Source organism: Ovis aries, chromosome 25, assembly GCF_016772045.2.
Source record: "Ovis aries strain OAR_USU_Benz2616 breed Rambouillet chromosome 25, ARS-UI_Ramb_v3.0, whole genome shotgun sequence".
Classification (NCBI taxonomy): Eukaryota; Metazoa; Chordata; class Mammalia; order Artiodactyla; family Bovidae; genus Ovis; species Ovis aries.
In genome coordinates this window covers 34037756-34063705 of record NC_056078.1, presented here as the reverse complement: position 1 = coordinate 34063705, position 25950 = coordinate 34037756, and the positions used below count along the sequence as shown (strand labels likewise).

The following is a 25950-nucleotide window of genomic DNA, read 5'->3' as shown; positions in this document are numbered from 1 at the left end:
ACGACCCGACGAGCGGCGCTCCAGCCTCCGGGCGGGGGCGGCGACAGGCCCCCTTCCCTCCCCCGCCCAGGCAATTAATTGGAAGCAACACTTGTACCAGTGGGTCTCCCGGAACGCTGCCGCCCAAGGGGGCCGCCGGGAAGGCACAGGCAGTGGGTGACTTCGGGTGTCTCCTGCCCCCCCAGGAGAATCCTCCCAAGTGGTCTTGCTAATAAGGGTCCAAGGCCGGGTGGGGGCGGAGGAGGGAGCAGGCCTGGAGGCGGCCTCGGCCCCGGGGGAGGAGAGGGGGCGGGGCGGGACTGGGGCATCCGGATTGTGACCTGGTTTAAAGGATTTTCGGAACGGGCTAAGGGGCGGAGAAGGCAGGCGGTCTGGCATCTTCCCCTGCACAGAGGCCCCTGACACCCCTGGGATTCCCCGAAGCAGGGTGAGCGGGCGCACGTACGCTCCGGCTCGCTGACTTCGGGGAGTCCCTGTGCCCTGGAACCAGCGGCAGGGAAGCCGGGGGTGGCGGCTGCGCGCGGCCCTGCCCCGCCCCGGGAGCTGCTGCCTTCTGACACTGCATCCTGCGCTGGCCGCGGCCTCTTCCTTCCAGCCTGTCTGTCGCAAAGGCTCCTGGCGCTGAGCTGAGCAGACACCCTTGGAAACCAAGCTGCCGCCCTGCCACCCCAAAGGATTCTTCGCTCCTTCTTCTTTCGCGGGCACTTCCCATCATCACGATCCTCTTTGGGACAAACTTTATTTTAAGCCCCTTTCCCCCAGCCCCGCCCTCTCGCAGTGAAAGTTTCTTGAATGGCGACCTAACTGCCCAAACAATTAGGAAGGTAAGTGGGGCCCCATCTTTCACTCTAATGAAAGGCAGCCAGAATTGTCTTGAAAAATCCCCTCTGTATGAGACTTCCCTGCACTGCTCTCCTTGCGATCATGGGAAATTGACCAAGTCTGCTAGCCGTTGACTTAGCTTCTCCTGTTCTCCTTCCTTCATTCCCCAGTACCAGCCCCCGATTTTCAGTCTGAGCTCTGCCTGGCCCGGAAACCTTCCCGTCTGTCCTACTGCCAGCCCTGGAAGTGCCTGAAACAAATCACTTATCTAGAAATTATGTTCTTGCTCCCTGTTTGACATAAATCGTTAGCAGGCTCTAATCCCACCCACTGCCACTTGAAATATCACTTTCAGAGATGGCATTTGGAAATGCAGTTGTCATGGGCTTTCCCTCCGAGGGGCTGGTTAAATGGATTAATTCATACTTCATAACTTGCTGCCTTTGGACAAGAACTAGCTTCCTGCAAGAGAGATTAATTGGCATTACCTTCCTGCAGGGCCAACCCGGGGGGAAGCCAGCGTAAGGACTTTCCTGCTCTGTCCAAATTGCAGGCTTTGCTCAGTCTCCCATCCTCGGAGGAGCCTCCCCTCATCCTGAGTTACAATGGCTTCTTTAGGGACAGTCATTCATTCACTGAGACATCCGTTGGAGGACCTGCCTTCCCAAGCAGCCACAAAGGGGTTTGAGAGCCCGTGAGGGAAGAGCCTTATGACCAGTGAAAACCTTCCCATTTTTCTCTTTGGTTGGTGCAGTTCGCTTTACAGATCCCATAGAGCACAGACTCCTATCCAGAGCCCAGTGCTCAGCCAGTGACACCCAGAAGCAGAGGAGGCACGACAATTTGGTCCATTTTCCCAGAAGAAAACATTGAAATGGACGTCTCTAAGACCCGTTTTCTAACACAAATCTGGTTTTAACAGGATGTCAGGGCTCAAACCTCGATGATACAGAACCCAAGTCACCAAGACCTCAAATACCCGGAACACCCGTCTTCTGGATTCTTTCCCCCCAGAAGTTCTGTGCAATGATAGTTCACAATATTTGCCTGATCCTTACTGCCTGCAGAGCCACCAAGGACCCTAATGTTTGGAACTTCCGGATTCATTCTTGAAATACTCTGTATACATCGGTACCTATGTGGCTCTAGGCACTGAATTCAGAAAAACCACACCTGTAGGTTGAACCAGAATTTGGACTGGAACTGAGCAGAGGAGTACCTGAGGAATACAGACCTGGAGGCCCAGCCTGGGCAACAGTCCCACCCCTTCCCCTCCCCCATCTCAGCTCTCCCCAGAACCTATTCTTGAAGGAGCCCCAGGGTAGGGTGAGAGAAGAGTATTGATATGCTTATTTAAACTTCACAGGCCTGGGACCAACAGACTTTCCCCAGGTGAGAGAGAGAGAGAAACAAAAAGGTAAATACTCTCTGCTAGCAGATTTATGTAATTAGGAAAACAAATTGTTTTCAACAATCCGTTCACCAGCCCCGACAGAAGGCCTCCAGGCCAAAGCTAGGGTTTTCACATGCTAATTTCAAGACCTGCTTGGTCCCATTCCAGCCCCACTTGGTTAGCAAGCTCTTAATACTACAGCCCAGAGCCTAGAGAAACATGGATACTCCGACCAGTTCCTGGTTCAGAAAGGCATCCCCCTACTTATTCTACATTCCAACTCTACTTCTCTAACTTCCAAAGATCTTCTTAAAAGCCCAAGGTCCAAAGTGGCCCGCTCCACCCCCGGGCGCCTGCCTTGATAAGGATCTCCAGGAAAGAGGCAGCAGACAAAGGCGCTCTCCACCTCTGCACGCAGCCACTGGGCGAGCTCTTCGAGTAACCTCGGTGAGGGGGGCACAGCCTGGGGGAATGACTTGGGAGGCAGAAGAAAAGAAGAAGAAAGGGAGAGCTGCGGCCCCAGCGCCGAGGCTCCTTGATGAATGCCCGGGAGCGCTTGGGAAGCCCGATTCGGGGATCAATAGCTGGTGGCTTTTCTTGCGGGTGTTTGAACTCCTCCTGCCATGGGTCCTGGCGAGGAGGAGTTGCCAATAAATCACAGCACTGCAGCCGGGAAGGCAGCCGTGGCTTGCACTGGAGGGCGCGGGAGGGAGGGCGTTTCCCTCAGCCGGGGAGCCTGTCTTGTGGAACCCACCTCCACAGGACCACCCAGGCCAGGCAGGGTGACTCTATGGTGGAGTCTGGGGTGCAGAAGGAGCTTCCTCCAGGCCTCTCCAGCTCACCTCCAGAGGGATGGGCTCCTGGATCCTGTTCCAGCCCAGGCCAATGAGTATGAAAGAGCAAAGCCACTGGATGTAGGTCCCCCATGAGTGGAAAGGTGGTTCCCAGGCCCAAGGCAGGGGCACCTCCTCTGCAAGGCTTTGCGGGGGGAGGTGGAGGTGGCTAGGGGCATACAAAGCCCCAGTTCCCTCCAACTGAGACTGAGAAGCAGAACAGTGAACCCCAGAGTAACCCCAAGCCAGGTGTTCCTCAAGAAGGGGTTGCTGATTTAGCAGGTTTCAACAAGGATCCCAGTGACTCAAGGATGTCATCCATGCAGGCTCCAGCACTCAGCTGCTGCTGCTGCTGCTAAGTCGCTTCAGTCATGTCTGACTATTCGCGACCCCATGGACTGCAGCCTTCCAGGCTCCTCAGTCCATGGCATTTTCCAGGCAAGAGTACTGGCATGGGTTGCCATTGCCTTCTCCACCAGCACTCAGCAAGGAGAGTGAAATAGACAAGGAGGCCCAGGGTGGTGTCCATGGGAGTGTGGTAGGCATGAGCCCAGGCCTTGGGAGCTGCTTGGCCATCTGTCTCCACACAACTGGGCCTTCTCGGGGTGCATGGAGGGGCGTGCGGGGCATGGAGTGGGTTCAGAAAAGGCACACACACATATGGGGGATAGCTGGCCATGGGGGATTTGTCTCACTGCCAGCTCAGTTGCCCCAGGAAGACTCAAGCAGCTGCACTGGGCGTGAGTTGATTCAGGGACTCTGCCTTCAGGGACCTTCTCCTGGGGCTTCTGCCTACCTCTGAGGGGTCAAGACACAAACTCCCGTGTCCTTCACTAAACCTGTTCCCTCTGCCTCTTTCCCTCTCTCCTTCACCCTGGGCAGCCTTCTTGATTCTGGATGTACAATCTCAAAGAAGGAAGGCCCAGCTGAGGTTCAGCTCCCAGCCAGCCAGTGCAGGAGTCTCAGCCGGCCCTGGGGCCCCTACCCACACATAGGGACACCAGGAGGGCACAGTCCCACTGGGGACACCCAGCTGAGAGTCCCAAGCTGGCTCCAGGCCTCTCCTCTGTCCACAGTCATACAGAGCTCCTGAGACACAGGATACCGGAGACACAGTATCTGCTAGTGCCAGGCACAGTTTTAGGCATTTGCCAAGAACCAACATGCCATCCTCACCCAAAGCCTCTCTGATGAAGTACGATTAATTCCGCACTGCAGAGGAGAATAGTGAGGCACAGAGAGGGTTAGACAACTGGCAGAAGGATTCAAACTAACCAGCCATCTGGCTATAAAGTCTGCACCAGTAACCTTCAGATTGTATTCCCAAGATGGGACTCCAGAGAGTGATCATCAAAGTCACACAGTGAGTTGGAACTGTGATACGAGTTGTGTCTCCCTGACTCATATTCTTTCCAGCACACCATATTACATATATGGAAATGTCTACTTTCTTTGTATGTCTTTTTTCCTATTTAGCCTCTGTGCGATTTAACCATCCAGCCTGCATTCTGGCTTGTCCAGGGCTCCACCTGAAGGGGGGTGGGGGTAACAGTGGAGGATGAGGCTTCCCTGGCTCTGAACCTCTTGTCACTGCTCCCCACCCTTCCTGGGTGTGTTCCACACTGGGGCCCTCATCCCCGACTCAGGCTGCATCCCAGCAGTCTGTATTTGGCATCAGCCCAAATCTTACAATCATTTTGTTAAGAAAACAAAACCAACCCCTGCCCCACACTCGATGGGTACCTCTGAGAAGCCCCATGGTCGTGAGGTTATCGGGGATCCAGGAAAGCCTCCTGTCAGACTGGAGGAGGAGAGAGGATGGAGGCAGGAACCCAGAAACCAGGCCTGAAAGGGGCCCTCAGGTGGCTTCTGTCTTTAAGAGCTGCTGCCTGCCCCTCCACCCACACAGCTGGGAAGGCAGCCACACCCAGGCTGTCTGCCCATGTCATGGGGATGTCCACAGCCTGTCAGCTACACAGAGAGTTCGGAGGGGTTTCAGCAAAGACCGGAAGGCGCTGACCATGTCTCTGCTAGCTGAGGAGTTGTGGAGGGAGGAGTGTGCCTGGATTTGGAGGCCGAGGCTTAAGAAACAAGCACTGACTGGCTGATGGCCTTGGACAAGTCTCTTTGGCTTCCTTGGACCTCCGCCTCCTCCTTTGTAAAATAGGAGCAAGGCCAGCAAATACCAGGTGCCGGGGAGGGCCAAAGAGATAACAGCGATCATTCTCAAGAGGCTGAGAGGCCACAGGCCTGTGGGTCCCCGCATCCCCAAAAGACGCTGAAGTGCTAACCCCCAGTTCCTGTGAATATGACCTTTTCTGGAAACAGGACAACAGATGATGGAGTTAAAATGAGTTCATTAGGGTGGACCCTAATGTCACAGGGCTTCCCAGGTGGCTCAGTGGTAAAGAGTCCGTCTGCCAAGGAAGGAGACGTGGGTTCGATCCCTGGGTTGGGAAGATCCCCTAGAGAAGGAAATGGCAACCCACTCCAGTATGCTTGCCTGGAAAATTCCATGGACAGAGGAGTCTGGTGGGCTACAGTCCATGGGGTCGCAAGGAGTCAGACACGCCTTAGTGACTGACAGCAGCTAACCCCATATGGCTGGTGTTTTGATAAAAAGTAAAAATTGGGACACAGAGACAGACATGCAGCCAGGGAAAGTGCCCTGTGAGGACTGGAGTTCTGATCTCAGGAGCCAGGAAAGTACCAGAGACCTAGAGAGAGAAGCCTGGCAGAGGTCCTTCCCTCGTGCCTTCTGAGGGAACACAGCCCTGCCACCGCAACACGTGGATCTCAGACTTCCGGCCTCCAGAGCCGCGAGACAAGACAGCCCTTGTTGTGTAGGCTGCTCCTGGGCTACTTTCTCAGGGCGTCTCCACAGCCTGATGAGCACGGCGACGCTACCGAAACCTGAGTTCACAGCTCGTCATCCCTCTTCTTAAACCGCTCCCCTCAGTCAGCTGCAAAATTTCACGTCTTTATGATGCCCCACAGGACTCTGACTGACCGGGTCCCTGTCGCCTCCCGACCTCATTTCCTTCCAGTCTCCCTGACTTCAGACTGCAGGCGCCCCCAGCACTCTTTTCCAGGTGGCCAGACTCACTTCCCACCTCCCGCAGGCCTCCACCCAGGGGACACCCGAGTCTCAGGAAGCCTTGCTCAGCCACTCGGCTCAAAGCTGCAGGCCCTCCTCAGTGGCTACCACGCCTCCCTGGCTTAGGGTCCTCCTTAGCTGATGATCAATTATTCCAATTATTTCTCTTGGTACCCCGTCTCCCTTGTTAGAAGTCACGCTCCCTGTCAACAGCGACTTTTGTCTGTTTCGTACATGTTTTAGCGATAGGATCTAAACTCTGCCAAGCAGATGCTTGATATCTGCTGTGTGAATGAAGTACAGACCAGCTACCTGAATGAATAAAAGAATGAAGCAAAGAACAGTAGGGTCTGGGGTGCCCTGCTTCTGCTCTCTGATGCTGCTCAGAGACTGCGTCTCCAACGTGCTGTCTGCAAGAACGTGGGATGTTCTCAGTGGAAGCTGCCTGTGCAGACAGGAAGCTCAGGTCAGCAAAGGGGCTGCCAGAGGTGGTGAGGAGCTCGCCACCCAGGCCCCTAATGAATCTCTTCCCATTGATTTTTGGAGTCGCCTTTGAAGGGATGGGAGGGCCAAGGCAGCTCGAATGTCCGTGCCTCAGCACTCTTGGGGTTTTATTGCTTCTCCCTGGACACAGCTTTGACAGGGGGGCTTCCGGACAGCCCCCCAGTTGGACTGACATGAGCTCCCTGCAGTTAGAAAGGCAATTTCCCTTCCTGCTGTAGCTGTTGGTCTCTCTGCCTGCCCAGCTAGGCGACATACCTCCCTGTCTGGGCTGGGGCGGCCAACTTCACTTCTGATGCTCCCTAGACAAAGGCTTGCACAAGCACCAGGAGGGTGCTATCCTCCACTCTGTGGAGGAAGAAATGGAGCTCAGATCGTGGAAGCATTTCGGTCCGGACACTCTGACTCAAGGCTGGGGCGGGTGGGGGCCGGCAAGGCTGAATCAGGCTGCCCCAGCAACCACTTGACCCCAGGGTGCCCGGCAACCTGCACAGCCTGTTACATGCAGCGCCTTTCCCTACAGAGCCTCTGCTTGCGTGTTTGGAGCCACCAACTCATTTAGCACTGGAGTGAAGAGAGCCTAGTCTTAATTTTCAGATGAGGAAACTGAGGCTCAGAGAGGGACCAGGGCTTCCTCCAGTCACACAGCCAGTTAGTGGTAGAACTAAGACTAAATCCAGGGCTTCTGGCTTATTCCAGAGCCCCAAGCCACCTCACCCGGTGTCGTGTTTCCACCAACAGCAATGTCAAGGGTGTGTTCTGCAAATTGTAAAGTCCTAGACACATGAGGACTTCCCACTCTAAAGGGCTCTTGGCCATTCACTGTCTCTTTCTATGAGCTGGGATTCAGATGGGGATGGCCTGCCCAACTCTGTTCTTCCCCCTCCTCACAGGGAGGTTGGGGGCCAGACCCTGAACCTTTGTCCTTTTCTCATCCACAGTGGGGGCGGCGGGGGGGGGGGTCACATGCACCAGGAAGATAGATGGGGGCATCAAAAGAAGCTAGGCTTGGGCTCAAAAGAAGGAGGGAGCTCCTGACAGGGTTGCCCATGGTGGCAGTGAGCACCTTGTCATCCAAGGTGTGTAAGCTGAGGATGGACAGTTGTAGAGGGGATTCCCGCAATGGTAGGCTTATGGTTTCTGAGGCCCTCTTGGTTCTGGGGTGCTGTGATAGGTAAGAAGAGAGGAGGGTGCTTGAGAAGCATGCCCAAGCACCTCAGTACATCTTGGGCAGCAGTACAGCAGTTTTATGAACTTCCTAAGCCCATTAAATCTCACCAGGAACCCTGCGTCCTCTGGTGCTCTGCCCACCCTCCTCTCCTGACAGTCCCATGGGAGAGAACAGCCCCCCAGGTGCCTGCTCCTCTCCAGCCCCATGCTCCCTGCTCATGGCAGCCCAGGGGACCCAGTGAATTCCCTCACTCCTGCAGTGTGGTCCCAGGTGTCCCCCACCCCCGGGGTCTCTGGACGTGAGCAGACAGGCCACACAGGAATGTCTGGGGGAAATCCAAAGTGGCCGCCAGGGCAAGGCAAGGAGTGGGAGGCCTGATGTTGAAATCAGGATCCGCAGAGCTGAACTCAGCGGGTGGGAACAGCACACCCCTCAGCCCAGAAGCCAAGTCCCACACTGAGACAGATGCTGCCCGGGAGAGAGGCCTGGGGGTGTGCTGTGTGACCAAGGGCAGGTCAGTATGTCTCTCTGGCCACAGCTTCTCCACTCAGTGAAGACATCTAGTGCAGATGCCGGGCATTTCTGCTGGGGGCACTTGTCTCCCCAGTTCTGCTGGGAAGCCTCAAGCAGTGGCACTATCGATCTGACCCCCACTGATTTCCTGTAAAGGGTGGAGCAGGCCAAGCAAGATGCTTACGATTATACAGTCTGCCCTCCATAACCATGGACCCTGCATCTGTGGATTCAAGCAACTGTGCATCAAAAATATTTTGAAAAAAATTCTTTGCAAAAAGTTCCAAAAGGCAAAACTTGAACTCACTACATGTTGGCAACTATTAACATAGCATTTACACTATATTTATAATGATTTACTTAGCTTTTGCATTGTACTAGGCTTTATAAGTAATCTAGAGATGATTCCAAGTAAATATAAATACATCAGTTTTGGTAAACTGTGAGTTCCATGAGGACACAAATTTTGTGTTTTGATCACTGCTGAATTCCTAGTGGCTCATACTCGGCACATAGTAGGTGCTTAACAAGTATTTGTTGAATAATGGTTATCATCAAGTTATTCTCCCATGAAAGTTAGATTTCAGCTATTCTTTAATTTCTTTTTAATTTTCTGCATGCCATAATTGTTCTGCGAGGAGTTTGCTATGAGAGATAAACACCCCCATACAACCATTCTCATTTTAGAATTAAATGAATTCGAAGTTAAGACTTTGCCCACCCTGAAAAGCACTGTGCGTCATCTTCAGAAGCAAGAGCTCGCGAGGCAACCATGGCGCAACTGCGCGTGCGTGCTCAGGTGTGGCTGACTCTTTTGCGACACCACAGACTGCAGCCCACCGGGCATCTCTGTCTGTGGGCTTCACCAGGCAAGAATACCAGAGTGGGTTGTCATTTCCTCCTCCAAAGGATCTTTCTGACCCAGGAATCCAACCGGTATCTCCTGCATTGGCAGGCGGATTCTTTAACCACTGAGCCACTGTATCACCAAATGAGCTTCCCAGGGCCAACCTGTAGGCAGCCAGGGCGGGCATATCTGGAAAGTCCCCATCCATCCCTTTCTTTCTGCATACGTCACAATTGCACCTCTGTAGTTTCTTGACTGGGAGAACAGCCTCCAACCTGGTTTCCTGCCTCTGGTCTAGGTCCCTTCTCTACCCTGGGCCTTCTCAAAAGCAAATGTGACCACATCACTCTCTGTCTAAAACCTTCCCTGGCTCCCCAGGGCTGTCAGGATCAAGTTCAAATTTGAACGCCTTAAATTGGCACTCAAGGCCCTTACGCATGGTCTCTGAGAGCACCCGTGTGCTAGCCTCAACCAGGGTTGCTCCTGTCTGGATGCCTCCAGCAGGTGCCTCAAAGACATTTACAAACCCTGGTTCATCCAGCTTTGCTGGAGGTGTGTTCCCCCTCTGAATTCATACGCCAATCAAAGTGTTGAAGAGTGGCTGGTACCAGTATGTAGCTGTGAGGAGAAACTGCCACAATCCAAGGGTGGCAGGGAATCTGAATATTGACGTGGGGGGTCTTGTCCAGGGGAAGAGGAGCTAGGACCCCTGTGATGAACTGAGGTGTGGGACAAGCCATGGGCCCTCAGCTTGGGTTGGGGCTGTTGAGGAGGAAAAAAATCAGCCCTGAGATTTGGGGCTAAGCAGCTGAGCCTCTTGCCTGCCTCAGTTTCCACATCTGGGTGCAGGCAGTGGTTTGGGATGCATGGTAGGAAAGCACAACTCTAAGAGCAGGACTTCTGCTGTCCCCTCCCCCACCCCAGCAAAGGGAGCCCACGCCCACCTTGGGCTTCAGACAGACCTGGGAGCATGGTGTGTAACTGAATTTGGCCTCATTACCTAATTGTGCGGAGGAACAACCAGTACCGACAGAAGCCTCCAGTGTCGGGGGTGACTGGAAGCCAGGAGCCACGAGGCAGCCTGCAGGTTCCCTAGGCATTTAGGGGGGCAGTGCCAGCACCTGTGCCCTCATATCCTTTAAGCTCTCAGTTGCCTGGAACCCTGGAAAGCAGGGGGCAACGGTTCTCATTCTACAGGTGAGGAAACTGAGGCTCAGAGAGAAGCATCTTGCACAAAGTCAGAAGAAGCAGAGAGAACAGTTGCAGCCATATTCCTTCGGCACCCAGGGCCTTTGCACATGCTGTTTCCTCTCCCTGAAATGCCTTTCCCTGTCCTCTTTGGGCAGACTTTCTCCTGGGAGCCTTTCTGCGAGGATCATTTCCTTGAGAAAGCTTTCTCTAAGCTCCGAGGCTCAGTCCCCCTGCCCCCCCGGCTCCAATAGAGCCGGTCATAACGATTATATCATCATTGGAGGGCGCTTATCCCAAGTTTGTCCTCTCTATCAAGCCCTGAGCGCCTAGAAGGTAAGGCTTACTCACACGATCTAGGCATTCGGCATAGGTCCAGGACACAGGGGTGCTCCACGCCTGTTTGCTGAATGAATGGATGGACGGCCTCTAAATTCTGGGGTTTTTTCTATATGCAGTCTATTGGTTTCTCGCCATCACTGGCCTGGGCCTTGGGGGTGGGGGCCTCATCTGCAAGGAGTGCTGCGCCTGGGGCTATGACCAGGGCCCCACAGGGTCACAGGGAAGCACAGAGGAGCCACTCTGATGGGCCCTGAGCTGGCAAAATGCAGCATGTGCAAAGGCCCCAGGTGCAGCTTCAGATATGACATCCCACCACTGGGAGATGGGAGATGAAGGGACCGGCCCAGGGTCGCCCAGCCTGCAAGCAGCTAGGACAGGAAGCTCGGACTGCCCGAGTCTGGGTCCTGGCCTTACCACCCCCCACCACGCTCTTATCAAATGACAGACTGAACAAGGCTCACTGACAGAGGGACCTGTCATTTAATCCAAAGGAAATCATGTGAAAAGTGGAATTTCAGGTCTTGTGAAACAAGGCAGGAGAGAGATTATTAGATCCCTCCACAAAGGCAGCTGCCCAGTGAGCTAATCCACGTGCAGCCCTACTCCCCAGGTGCATCCAGGCTTCCATTCATGCAGGCTCGGGGGTATCAAGCCTCCCTCCTTTTTCTATAAGGCAGTCTGACCTGGTACCCAAGTGTGCAGGAGCGGGACTGCCTGGGTCTAATTCTAGCCCTGCCACTTGCTAATTGTGTGGCCTTGAGCAAGTAATTAACCCGAGTCTCAGTTTCTTCTCAAGTTTTTATAAAGATGAAAGGAGAGGAAGTCTGTGCAGTATTTTGCCTAGCGTCTGGAACACGGTAAGAACCCAATAAAACTTCACTTAATTGATTCATAGTAGTAGTGAAATAATGGTAGTACTAGAAGCAATAGGCTAGTGCGAGTAATAGCAAGAGCCGCAAGAGCAGCTGTCCTGGGAGTAACAGTGCTGCTGCTAGTAATGGGAAGAAGATCAGCGTTAAGCACTGTATCGGGCTGGGGCTTCCCTGGCGGCTTACTGGTAAAGAATCCACCTGACAATGCGGGAGACGTGGGTTCAGTTCCTACGCTGGGAAGATCTGCTGGAGAAGGGAATGGCAACCCATTCCGGTATTCTTCCCTGGGCAGTCCCATGGACAGAGGAGCCTGGTGGGCTACAGTCCATGGGGTCACAAAAGAGCCAGACACAACTGACCAACTAAACAACAACAGCTGTTATCAGGCAGGTCGTGCGCCTGGTACAATCAGGGATGCTGGGGAGATTGCTCTGTCTCTGTGCCAGTCTCCCCTCAGATAAAAATAGGCCAGGTGATTCAGGAAGGCCCTCTGCAGTCTGACAATCACATCCAACAGTATCAGCGGCAATTAAATCGATACTACTAGAGATACTTACTATTTATCCTTATTATATACCCACTGTACTCCAAAAGGGCACTGTCCCCTGCTTCCCCTTTCCTCTCCAGGACACAGTATCCTCCTCCCCGACCCAGCCTTCTTCCTCCCACAGCTCATTTTTTGGGAGACGGTACTCTCCACCCACCTGTCTTGCCTCAGTTACTGGGCTATGTATGGCAAATGGATACTGAGTCTTCACTATGCGCAAGGCACAGCTTCTGCCACATCATCTATTTAATTCTCAACACCCCAGACATCACAGACAACTGGGAGGGAGGTATGGCTATCATCCCTTTTCCTGATACTACTGCTAAGGCTCAGAAAGGTTATGTCAGTTACCCAAAGTCACACAGCTTGAAAGCAGGGAACAAGATGCAAACCCAGGGTGGCCTGCCTCCATGGCTAGATGTGCCACATGGGTGATTTCTACCCTTCAGAGGTCCTGTTGCCCAACTCCACCCCGTTCAGGTGCTCCTCACTGTCGGCCCTCCCCTGCGGACATAGTATGAGGTCTGTACTCAGTGACGATGACACCGTGCCATAGACTCCACAGACAGACCCCTCCTCCTAGCAGCCATCAATCAATCCATCCCCACTTGGTCCTGAATGGTCTAAGTTCCAAGCCTCCACGGGCCACCCGAGAGCCAGCCCTCAGGCACAGCTAGACTGGCCAGCACTGGGTCTTAAATAGGAGATGCATGACAACGTTAAAGCCTCAGGAGATTTGTCATGGCATCGGAACCCCTGGCAGTTGTGGGTATGTGTCTCACCCGGCCTCAGGTGGCCCCCCGTGCCGCGGCTGCCCACTGGTGGTGCTGGGCTCTCTGGTCCCCCAGAGTTACCCTGCATTTCCTGATGCCATCGCTCTTGGTATCACCTCCTGCCTCTGTGGACATGTGGATCTTCCAAGCTGAGGAAGCCCCTTCTGCACCAGGAGGAGGTCTGGGACCTGAACTCTGACGTCTAGCCTTGGCCAGACTAGGGCACCAGCAGCGCTTAGGAGGGAAGAGACCCCATGGAAGGGGCCACCTCTCCGCTCTCCGTCCTCTTTCTCTAGAGGGGCGGTGCCCTTCTCCTCTGCTGTTTTTCTCCCCTCACAGTTCTCTCTCCATTCGGGGTAGAGAGGAAAGAACCAGACGCAGAAGCCCTGTCCCAGGGGGTAGGCTGGTCTCTCCCCAGAGATGCTGAGGCACGGCTCACAGTCACACACGGGGCGGGCGCCTCGCCAGCACTTGGCTTCCCCACGGAGCTCGATGGCAACCAATTTCCCGCCGTCTGTGCCTGGGGAGGGTGAGCTCCCATTTTCTCTCTTCCCGTCCCCGTCTGCACAGACGTGGGCCCTTCACACACACGCGGGCCCCTTGCCTCCCGGCCTCCCGGCAGACGCTTAATTGGGCGGCAGTGATTCTAAACATCTGGGCGGCACATCTGAGAGTGGGCTCGGGACCACACGGAGCCTGGAGGAAATGGGAAACCATTCAATTATGTCACTTCCTCGGCTGAGGGTACTCAGGAGGGGGACAGCGCCAGGCAGCAGCAGGCATTTATTTCTGGGGGTGTGTCCCAGGGCTGGGCAGTCTGGGGGTGGACTGGGTGGTGCCCCCGAGGACAGTGAACCTGAGGATGGAGCAAGAGGCTGCAGGTGACACCTGGCAGAGCTGAGCTGCAGCCAGCGGTACCAATGGTGCATGGAGCTGCGGTCCCAAGGGGAAAGGAAAGACAAAGGAAATGAAGGCGAGAGGAAAGGAGAGGGGAGGACCATGACGGAGAGAGAAGAAAAGAGAGGGAGGGAAGAGGGAAGGAGAGAGGGAGGGGGCGTGAAGTGGGGGGAAACATGGGTAGAGGGAGAGAGAAGAAGAGAAAGAGCCAGAAGGACAGAGATGGAAGATTATTTTATTGCGTTCGGCACAGAGAGAGCAGTTGCATGCTTCCAAGTGACGGAGCTGCTCCTGACAGCTCACCAGGAAAGTGGGGTCCCCTCCCCCACCACCCTGAGAGGATGCACAGTGGACACATATCCAGTTCTGATCTCAGCTCCCTACTCCCCAGCTGTGTGAACCTAGGTGTGGACTGCACTTTCCTGAGCCTCAGTTTTCCCCATCTGTAAAAGGGGACAGGGCTCTCCCTCATGGACTGTTGGAAAAGTCAAGGCTCTCACTTGTGTGAAGTGCTGGCAGAGCCTGGGGTGTCCCTGAACTGTTCCTGGTTTTTCTAGCAGCTCTGGGTTGGGAGAGCTTGCTGCTGGAAGTGGCCGGCCCCCAGGGGATTCTGCATATCACCCCTCCTCCCCTTCAGCTTCTCCCTTGGCTGATGTGGGTCTGTTGACATCGCCTTTTTTCTTAAGCTGTCCGGGTCTGTGAGCTTCTCACGGATATAGACAATCTCTAACGTTACCTGAGTGCCAGTCACGAAGTCTGCCTATAATAGTTGCCCATGCACGTCTGTGGAAGGGGTGAATCAGTTTATCCTTTGCGCCCAAGTTTCTGCTGTTATTATAATTATGTGCCTGTTTCAAAGGCAGGCTCCTAATTTTTCCCACTAGTAATTCCTGTTTCCTGCCAGAGACAATAGTGGCTTTTCATCCCAAACAGGTGAGACTGGGTCTTTTGGAATTCCCTACAGGAGTCCAGCCCCAGGCAGCGTTTTCCACCTGGCCAGCCTCAACAAGCTGAAAAATGTGTGGAGGAATATAATGAAGCATCTGTTAATAGCTCTTCAAGGAAAGTCATTGGCTAGGGTTCCCAAGCTCTGGAGTCTGTTTCTCTGTGGACCAGGACTGAGGCAGCGATGATTCCTTCCAGCCACCTGCCTGGCCACCACCCTGTCCCCAGTGAGAGGAATTACCACCTTGCAGAGCTTCCACTGCAAAACACAAACACCTGGTTGCCTGGGCAGCACCTTGCCAGGGTGACGTGATCCAGATGGTCCCTTGAGAGGCAGCTGGGTTGCCAAGGAAACAGAATTGCTGCCGCTCCAGCCCGGAGACCCGGATTCTAGATCTTTTGGACCCCAAGCTTAGAAAAGTGAGGTGATTTGCATACACTCACACAGCAAGTAGGTTTTAGAGACTGTACTGTAAAGCAGGACTTAATAACCAAAATGGTTATGCACGAAGCCCTTCTGAGATGCCAGCTTGAGTTAAGTACTTTGTACTTTTTGCTTTGTGAGAGACTGAGAGATATGGCTGGGGTCACATGTGGCATGGAAGTGATGGAGCTGAGTTGAGCCCAGGTCAGCTTGATCCTTAAACCTGAGCTTGGACCCCTGTCCCACACTGCCCTGCCTGTGGTTTCTAGATCTTTTTCTCTGCTTGTCCTGAGACAGTGATGTTTCAGCAGCTGGCTGGACCTGACTCAAGGGCCACTAAAAGTGTGGAGACCAGGCTGGGAACCTGCAGGCTAAGACTACAGTTTCCAGGCCTGGTTCCTCCTAAGCCCTTGCTCTGCTGTGCACGTGATTTGGGTAGCTTATGAGGGGCAAGAGGATGGGGGTCTGTTGACCAGGGTCTTTCCATCTGTCCTTGCTTGCCAGATGGTCCCGGGGACAGGCCGAGCATGACATTCACAATGAGCCTGATCCATGAGAGAGAAGGTACAACCAAGGAGGGACAGAAGGAGTGAGGCTTGGAGTTGGGGCAGGCTGGTCTACGTCATCACCCTGATTCTCTTGCCTTTTTCCATCTTTTCTTTAGTCTCAACTGTCCAAGTATCTATCTGGTGAGTGCCATCTATCCACTCATTCCTCGCCTTGTTACATAAAAGTATTTGGGCAACTGAATAGATTTCTCTGTTCATTAGTTTTCCGATCTATAAAATGGGTTGGTTTGTCATCAGTGCTGATGAATCAGTGCTGATGTTCATAAAATACCCAGCATAGAGCCTGGCATGAAACAAGAGCTCTATAAGTAGTCGTAGTGAAAATGTTAGTCCTTCAATCATGTCTGACTCTTTGCGACTCCATGGACTGTAGCCCATCCGGCTCCTCTGTCCGTGGAATTCTCCAGGCAAGAATACTGCAGTGGGTAGACAGCCATTCCCTTGTCCAAGGTATCTTCCTGAGCCAGGGATTAAACCTAGGTCTCCCGTATTGCAGGTGGGTTTTTTACCATCTGAGCCACCAGGGAAACAGTATTTTATTTTTTAATTTTAATTTTATTTTTTTGCAGGGCTATGCTGCACAGCATATAGGATCTTAGTTCCCTGACCAGGGATCGAACCCTTATTCCCTACAGTGGAAATGCCAAGTCCTAACCATTGGGCCATTAAGTGGTCCTTTAAATGTCACTTTCTTGAAAGACTTTTGAGAAAGGTTGCTGGGAGACTTGGCGAGACAGAGGCCCTCAAACCCCCCAGGCCAAGGCACAGACAGGGTGCTGCTGGCTCTATCTAGGCTGCCTCAGCCAGCTCTCTACTCTCCACTCAGCAGGCTGTCTCCCTCCCCGACTAGAGCCCAGCCTCCTCTTCTGGGGGAAAAGAAGATGCCGTCTTAACCCCATGTGATCCTCTGCTGTCTTGGAGACAGCTGTGGGCTTCTGGTCCTGAAGCCTCAGGATGGGGCCATTTCTTGGACTGAGTTAATAGGATCCCAACCACCTACCTGGGTTTCCCTGGTAGCTCAGTGATAAAGAATCTGCCTTCAGTGGAGGAGATGCAGGCTCTACACCTGGGCCAAGATTCCCTGGAGAAGGATATGGCAACCCACTCCAAAGTGCTTGCCTGGGGAATCTCACAGACAGAAGAGCCTGGCGGGGTATAGGCTATAGGGTTGCAAAAGAGTTGGACATGACTTAGTGACTAAACAACACCCTCTATCTACCAACTTGGAGGTGGGTGCAGTTGGCATTGACTTTGGCCCTATCTAAGTAGAGGTTCCCTATTTTCCAGACCCGAAACTACAACACACGGTCAGGCACAGGGCTTTAGGCTACCTCCAGGTATGTGAGGCATCCTAAGAAAGTCTGAATGCCAACGCGTTGGAATAAGATTGCTAACATGTATATAGCACTTGAAACTTTCCCGATGGCTGAGTGGTAAAAAATCTTCCTGCAATGCAGGAGACGTGGGTTCGATCCATGGGCTGGGAAAGTCATCCTGGAGAAGGAAATGGCAACCCACTCTAATATTCTTGCCTGAAAAATCCCATGGACAGGAGCCTGGTGGGCTACAGTCCATGGGGTCGCAAAGAGTCAGACATGCCTGAGCACACACACTGAGTATATGCCAGGCCTCTTTCTCAGCACTATTCATATACATATACTATACATGTCTTCACGTAACACCTATGATGTAGGCATTATTAGTGTCCCCTTTTATCAAGTGAGGCAAGCTTGGCACAGAGAGCTTACGTGACTTTTCCAAGGTCACACAGCTGGTGAGTGGAGGTCCGGGTGGTTTTCACAACCAGACATGCTATTGCAGAGTCCATGCTTTTAACTACTACTCCATTCGTGTAATAGCTGAATAGTTTCTGGAAATAAAGACGTGTGGAATTGGGGCCAACCAGGAAACCACGCTAACAACATTTGACATGTACTGCATGTTTACTGAGTGTGAGGCCCTCTGCTCTTTACCATTCACGAGACCGTGAGTATTGAGTGAGCTCAAAGATGCGAAGGTGTTTAACACACCAACAAGGACAAATCATTGTCAAATACTTAATATTTCCACCTGCACATAGTTCAGGTGATCTTGACAAGCTCTCTTGAGTCATTACCCTGTCCTTCCCAGCATTTCATTTCAACCTGCACATAGAGAGGAGAGGGCAGCTGATGACTTCAGGGCTAGGTATTCTTGTTTGAATTACAATTCTGACCTTGGTCAAATTGCTCAATCTTCCTAAACCCCAGCTTGCTCATCTATAAAATGGGGGCAGAGATGGGTCTGGGATCATTGTAGATTTTGCATTCAGGGCCTGGTACTGGGAAAATGCTGAGAAGATAGTTGCTATCATCATGATTGAAAGGGGCTATAAATCAGATGCTTTTCCTAAGCCAGCTGCCCTGCCCTGGACTCTGTGAGTCTAAAGAAGCAAGGCTGATGATACCTGCACTGCTGTTAATTCCTGTCCGTCTGTCTAACTCAGAAAGTATTTACAAGGCCATGGCTTGCAATGCATGCCTTAAAAGTACCATAACCACCTCGCCCACTTTCTGCCAAGTCCCTGCTCCATTTCACTCTCACACCCTTGAATCCCCTGAAATCCTTCCTCTGGGGGTGAGAAAGCTAAGCTCCATCTTAAAACCAAAGCTCTGGCTTCCTTAATCCTCTTACCTGGCTCTTTTCTCTGCAGAATTAATTGCTGCCCGTGGCTTTATTAACTTCTAGGGCAGCCATGCCATCCTCAGGGCACCCTGGGGAGGGGTGGTGGAGACTGTTTCGGCAGGACCTCTGTCCCAGATGCACCTTTGGTCGGGGTGGTGGAAGGCTGGGCGGTGGCTGGAAGGTGGTGATACCTTGGTGCCTGAAGGGTGATAACCCTGTGGTCCTGCCTCTCTCCAGAGACCATGTGCCTCCTTGGGGACACCAGCAGAGAAGCAGAGATAGCCACAGCTCTGGCTCCACTTACCACCTTCCTACCCCTCAGAGCCTCAGACTCCTTCTCTTTAAATGGGAATAAGCCTGCCTTGGGCTTCCCTGGTGGCTCAGATGGTTAAGAATCTGTGCCTGCAATGTGGGAGACCTGGGTTCAAGCCCTGAGTCAGGGAGATTCCCTGGAGAAGGGAATGGCAACCCACTCCAGTATTCTTGCCTGGAAAATCCCACGGACAGAGGAGCCTGGCGGGCTATAGTCCATGGGGTCGCAAAGAGTTGGACGCGACTTAGCGATGAACACTTTCACTTTTCACTTTTGAGCCTGTCTCGGGGACCTCACAGGGCTGGACAAGGAAGGCCGTGAAAAGGACTGTGTCTGTGTGTAGGATAACTGTCATTTCTCACCCTCAGAAAGGGAGCATTGATTTCAAACCCCAAGAGCAGGGACTGTGTGGGGTGCATTTATATGTGTGTGTAGCCCCCGTGCTTGGCACGGAGTGGGCCTGGCACAGGACGGCTTATCGTTCCTTGCCCTGAACATTTCTGTTGAGTATTTTTTTATTTTGAGAGGCATTCCCACGCCCTTGACCTCATCATTGTTCCTGTAGCGTGAAGGTAGAGAAATGGTCTGGATGCACAAGACTGTGGAAGAAATGGATGCTGAAGGTGGGGGAGCATGGCCTGCCCAGGGGAGGCGGAGATGGAAGGTGGCCCCCAGACCCCCACGGCCTTGTTCAGGGGCTGTCTTCTTTGTCAGGAGGACCCTGAAGTGTGGACTGGGGAGGCAGCCCCCGAGATGGCTTAAGGTGATCACGGGACCAGATGAGAAAACCATTGCTACATCGGCTCCCTTCCCATTTGGGGGATGTTGCTAGTTCAGGGAGGAGAGCATCACTTTTCTGAATCCCAGGCTCCATTTTTAACTGGCAGAGAGCTGGCCCAGACTCTACCATGGGGTAGGCACCTGGAGCTCTACCTAGACGCAGGGTCCACTCTCTACTGTCTTTACGTGGACAGTTAGCATCTAAATATGGCCAGAGAGGCTGGTTTGCCAGATAAGGTGGCAATAGAGAGAAGAATGTTTTCTTTTCAAATTCCCATCTTGAAGTCAAAATAAGTAAGCAACCGCATGAAGCATACCATCAGAGTGTGAGTGGGACTGGAACACGGCAGGGTAAGATGAGGGTGAGACGCAGGTGATGGAAAGGGGGCCAGGGGCTTGTTGCTGGTGGTGTGGACGCCTCACCGCGCACCCCCGGGTGACCACGGGCACTGCGGCTCTGCCGGGCATCTCTGCCAAGGCATGTACTGGAGGGTACATCCATCCGCCCTGACCCCAAGGAGACCCCAGCCAGTAACAGGTGCCAGATGTTGGAGAAACATCCTCGTTCTGGCTTCTCAGGCTGACTGAGGGGTGCATTCTACTCCATCTCCAGGAGCTCCCCGTACCAGGTATGGCACTTTTCCCATCACATTTTTTCAATCACATCATTCCCTTCCCCATCTCATTTCTCTGCTTCTCTACTTGTGTTTTCTGGGCTCTTCCTAAATAAATCGCTTGCACTGGAAACTTCATGGCGGGGTCTGCACCTGGGGGAACCCAGACTCAGACACACATCACAGGACTGAGACACCTCCAGCAGCCTTTCCTTCCCCCATCACGTCACAGACCCCCGTCCCCATCACGCGGTCCAATCCTGAGCGTGGAGTCCCGGCTGGGGTTCTGGACTGGAGCCGAGAGGATCCAGGTAAGATAAGCAGTCCTCTCTTGAGAGCGTTTTGCCTGACATGTTGGGGTCCCAGCCCCTAGGCAGCCCTGAGGTGAGCTGATGCCCTTATCCCCCGACCCTCTCCGGACAGGCCTGGAAAACAGATTTCCAGCAGCTGTATCCTAGCACACCCCGGCTCTGTGGAGAGCCAGCAATGAGCTAATCCTGAGAAGAGAGGGAGGCAGGAAGAATAGCCTCCCCTACAAGCAGGGGCCTGCCCCCGGGGCCCTCAGGGAACCAGAGTGGGCCGTGCTGGGGAAACTGCTGAGCCAACCTAGAGACCAGGGTGCTCTCCCCTCCCCTCACCCCTGCCAACTCCAGCCAAACTCCAGAGAAACCCACAACCACCCCGGAGGCTTCTGCTAACAGCAGAATCCATGCTCCCTGCAGAAAATATGGGAAACAAAGTTGAGGACCTTCCCCCATCCAGATAGATTCCTGATTCCTAAGTTGACATTTTGGTATATTCCCTTCTGTTTCCTGTTTCCTGTGCCTAACCAAATGTATATTTTGTTTCTGCACCTAGTTGAGGTCTTACTGAGCATGACATTTTGTTACCTTCTAAAAAAATTAATATTATGTCATAAGCATTTCCATACGTACAGTAATCATTCTTAAGGGACCTCACTTTTCAAGGCTGCAGAGTGGCCACTGAAATAGTTCCCTTTTCCCTGGGCCTTGAAGCTATTTCCAAATCTGCCCTCTCTCATTCTTCTGTGGCACTGCCCTCCTCCTCGTTCACTCCGGTCACCCCAGGGACCATCACACACCCCTCCCCCAATTTCTCAGCCTGGGAACGCTGCGTCCACAAACCCTTGGTCACGTGGGCTCTGCCACCACCCCCATCCCTGGTTCTTTTTCCCCAAGAGCAGAGTGAGGCCACTGGATCCCAGGCCTCAGCCCTCGGGGAGCTGGGGAATGGGGGGGAGCCCAGGGCCACCAGCCCAGGACGACTTATCCCACCTGCTCATTCCGGGTTACTTAGAAGGGGCACATATCCCCTGGAGGTACTACCCTTCCCTGGAGGGTTACTCAGAAGGGGGACACTGCTCCATCTGGAGGTCCTGCTTCAGCCCTGGAATTCAGATAACTGCTCTGTCTCTTCCCTGTTAGAGCCTCAGTTTCCTCCTCTACAAAATGGGTGTGCTGATAAGAGGGCCCCGTGGCCTCTCCCACAGCAGTGACCCAACGGAAGACGAGAGTGATAAACAGGTTCTGTCCTTTAAACAGAGCTGACTGCAAGTCGGTTCCCAGGGGCTGGGTGATGAAATCCAGAGCCCTTTCCTGAGCAGGACCTGACCTGGAGTGCAGAGGCGGCTGAGCAGGAGGAAGGAAGCCAAGTCCCTCCCCCACAGCCCAGCTCTGCTGAGCTCAGATGTGGGGGTGGGGGCTGGTGTCCAGGAGGAAGTCTGTCCCTGGCCTTGACGAGGCGCCCAGCCTGGCGGCCTGGCATTTCAAGGGCAAGGGCCCGCCTGCCCGCTGTCTCCGGGGGCAGCCAGCAAGCGTTCACAAATCCCCTGCAATTTGCACCCACCAATCCCGCCCGCTCGCTGGGCGGCTGCAAGCCGTTTTTCACGCAGAGCTGCGCACAGCTTTGTCTTAGACAGATCTGGCAGGGTGTCCCTGAATGGGGCCATTTGTCCTCTCTGGTGCTGGTGACGGGAAGGCGGCTGCATGCTCTGGGGTGGGCAGAGGCAGAGGGGGTGGAGAGAGGCCACGGGAAAGGCGTGAAGGTACAGATAGGAGCTGGGATGCCAAGAGAGGCCAGGAATGTGACCACCACTGTGGGGATCTGAGAGTTCCACCCTCTCACCCCCACCCCATTCAGTCAGGTGGGAGCAAGAAGGAATGTCTTCAGTGACAGAGGAAAATGGTTTATGACAAGCTTTCTGCTTAAAGAGTCTTGGGTGGACGTGGTGAAATGACCTGGCTGGCCTCTGAAGCCTGTGTCCCATCCCAGCTGTCCAACGGGGGTGGGACGCTTGCCATTGCCCCCCTCCAGGGCTGGGGTCTGTCTCTGAGCTGCAGAAATCCCCTGGGACTGAGGGTTTCGAGGGAGGCCCAAGCTTCTCCTGAGCCTCTCCTGAGCAGATCACAGGCCACAGACTGGTAGGGGCAGGGCCGGGGCCCCACCGCATTCCTGATTCTTCCCCTCGCAGCCTGGCCGGGGGCCCAGGGCCAGCCTCAGCCCCCTCCCGCGGTCTGCTGGCCGCCCCTCTGGGGGCTGTCAGTGCACTGGAGAAACCAGACCAGGCAGATGTTTGTCGACACAGAGCAAGTGATCCACTCTGCCTGGGTCACCACCCCTGGGCCTGGGGCTCAGGCTGCAGCGCTGGGATGAGAGGGTGTGTGTGAGAGGACAGAGGTAAGAAACACACATGTCCACAGGGCCCAGCAGGTTTCCAAATTCAGGAAATGCTTGGGGTGTGAGACATGGAGGAAGCTCAGCACCTTCTCCAGGGGTCAGCCTCCACCCAGTCCGTGGCAGGTTGGGAGACAAGGTTGCCATTCAAAGGAAGCCAGGCATTTGACTGGACCGTACAGTCTCGCAAAGAGTGAATGCTGGCAGCTAATATGCATTTTTAAAAACCTCCGAACAGTCGGATCTCAGCTGTTTGCAGGTCACATCCAGCCCACAGGCGCGTGACTGACAACTCCCTCCGCTTGTCCCTAAGAAGTCTGGCCCCCCTTCCTGGGGGATTTCGGGGGCTGCCTTCTCCAGCCCTGACCTCTCTCCAGGGCTCTCTGGTCCCTGCTCAAAATGCCTGTTGGCTGCCTCTCCCAGGATGCCCCCGGGATACCCTGGCACCCCCAGACCTGCTGCTCTCTTCACATCTTCCACTCTGCCAGCAACCTCGTGCCTCTCACCTCTCAGGCAGGAGCCCAGGGAGGCAGGAGGGGTGTGAGGACGGGCAGTGGGCACCTGAGGCTTTTGTCTGGGCTCCACCCCGCCTTGCTGTGACCTGGGGCAGGTCCCCCTTTCTCTGGGCCTTGGGCTCCCCATCCCGTGGGTTCTGACATTCCCTATTCTATTATTTTCACATGCCACCGGGCTGCTCAAAGGGGTCAGCTCAGGGGACTGAGTCATTCAAGGACAATGGCAGAGGCACACGGAGGGCTCTTGGGGACTTTGGACATGGCGACTGCCTGGAGCCTGGTGCCTACATAGCCAGCAGACGTGGGCCTCTCGGAGCCAGGGAGGTTGACATTTCAGCACTGCCTGCCAAATTGCTGAGAGCTGGCACGCAGCAACCTGGGGAGCAGGGTGGGCCTGCTGTGGTCAAGGAGGGGGAACAAGGGGAGGTGCAAGGCAGGTGACCTTCTGGATTGAGGCAGGGGGGCCCCTGGCCCCCAAGGACCTTCCCAAGGAGGAGGACGCTGCCCTGTGTGTGCGTGTGCGCGTGCTTCCGTGTGCGAGCACACAGGCTAAAGGCTGCACCAGAACAAAGAGCTGGGGGCTGGGTATCAGAGGGGCCCACGTGGAGACGCCTGACTTGGCGGTTTGCTGCAGTGTCTGCTCTGCGCTCACGCTCCGTCTCTGTCTCTCTCTCTCTCACACACTCACACAGACATGCACGCACGCACAGCACTGCCCCCAGGCCCGAGCTCGTGTTCCAGAGCCCACACACCCAGCGCACCGCCATCTCTCCTGACAAAGCACCGCTCTGCTCCTTTGCATGAGCTCATCCCACCGGCCCTCTGGCCCCAGCCTGGCCTCCTGACAAGAGAGACAGATAGGGGGAGGGAGCTGGAGAGGGGGGGCGGAGGCAGAGAGGGGTGGGGGAGGGGGAGACACACGCGCACACACACGTTCACCACCACCACACACACACACACACGTGCACACACACATATCACAACACAGGGAGAAAGCCCTTGTCTCAGGAGCAGCAGGAATGTTGGAAATACCACTGAGAGACAGGCAGGGCCTCGCTAGAGAGACCTGAGGGAAGCAAAGGGCTATCCCAAGTGGAGGAGCTTCTCAGATCCTGGTCCAGGGGGACAGAGGCCTCCTAAATTTCCGTCCCCAGCCAGCTTCAGAGTCAGCTGCGATGCAGGGGGCAGAGCTTTAGGTCTGAGTTAGGAGGCCACGACTTTAAGTCCCCGCCCTATGACTTACGAGCTGTGTAACAGCCGGCAAGTCACAAGACCTCGCTGAGCTTCAGATTCCTCCTCTGTAAATGTAGACAATACCCAGTATCTCATAGAGGTGGGCACTGAAGCAAAATCAGGGAAAGCCCCAGAATGTACTGGCAGGGTGGTGAGAGGCCCTTGAGGGAGGGGCAACATGGTGGCCTCGGGAGCAGCTGGGGTTTCTGGAGCAGCCCATCCTCCTAGTTTTCTTCCCAAACCCTGTCTCTGTTTTGCTTCTGCACGTCCCCTGGAGTCATCCCTTTGTCTCCACTCTACTCCGAAGGAGGTGGGACCTTCCTGGCCCAGCCACCATCATCTGCACCCTGACACCCCAGCAATCTGCCATCTGGCTCCTTCCATCCACACAAGCCTCCCCTGTGCAATCTGTTCTTTGAAAAGCTGGAGCCATCTTTGCAAAATGAAAATGTAGCCATGTTCCCTTTAGTCTTAGGACAACCCCCAGACAGGCCCTGTGTGTTTAACTGCCTCTGACTTCTGCCTCTGGGCTGTGGAACCACTGGCCTCCTTTCAGTTCTGCCGAAAAGTCATGCTGGCTTCTACTGCAGGGCCTTTGCATAAGCCTGGTTGCTCCCTTTGCCTGGGTAGCTCTTCCTCCTTTTCTTCACCTGCTCAACTCCGACTTGACCTTCAGGTCCCGGGAGGACGTCCCTACTTCCAAATTGTCTCATAACATCCCCGAGACATTCCTTCATAGCACTTATCACAGCTTGAATTTACACGCACGCGCACACACACACAGAGCTATGATTTTTTTGCATGTCTTTTTTTCTTTTTAATTGAAGTTTTGGGCTTCCCTGGTAGCTCAGTTGGTAAAGAGGGGGTCGGGAAGATCCCCTGGAGAAGGGATAGGCTACCCACTACAGTATTCTTGGGCTTCCCTGGTGGCTCAGACAGTAAAGAATCCTCCTGCAATGTGGGAGACCTGGGTTCGATCCCTGGGTTGGGGAGATCCTCTGGAGGAGGGCATGGCAACCCACTCCAGTATTCTTGCCTGGAGACTCCCCATGGACAGAGAAGCCTGGTGGGCTACAGTCCATGGGGTCGCAAAGAATAGGACATGACTGAGCAACTAAGCACAGCACACAGCTGATTTACAATGCAGTGTTACTTTCTAGTGTACAGCAAACAGCCGTGATTATCTGATCCCATGATTTTCTCTCCCTCTAGACCAGGCATCAGGAAACCCTGCTATTACCCACTTTTATAAATAAGATTTTCTTGGAACTAGCCACACTTATTTGTTTACATATTGTCTACAGTTGCTTTTGTGCTCTGCCTGCAAGGCCTAAACTATTTAAGAGCTGGTCCTTCACAGAGAAAGTTTGCTGATCTCTGCTCTGGACAGTACGTTTCCCTAG

General features: G+C 54.0%; 1 protein-coding gene across 6 annotated transcripts in view; it reads right to left on the bottom strand.

Annotated features, from left to right (window-relative positions):
• Positions 1-25950, bottom strand: part of ZMIZ1 (zinc finger MIZ-type containing 1) — a 190026-nt gene that overhangs the window by 69352 nt on the left and 94724 nt on the right. Inside the window, exon 1 of one of the 6 annotated variants that reach the window (XM_042240845.2) lies at positions 98-15132. The exons of the other annotated variants lie outside the window; for them this stretch is intronic. Within the exon in view, the coding sequence (XP_042096779.1) occupies positions 98-308 (211 nt within the window). The 5' untranslated portion in view covers positions 309-15132. Of the gene's footprint in view, positions 1-97; positions 15133-25950 lie in introns of those variants that run through there. 6 annotated transcript variants of the gene reach the window in all.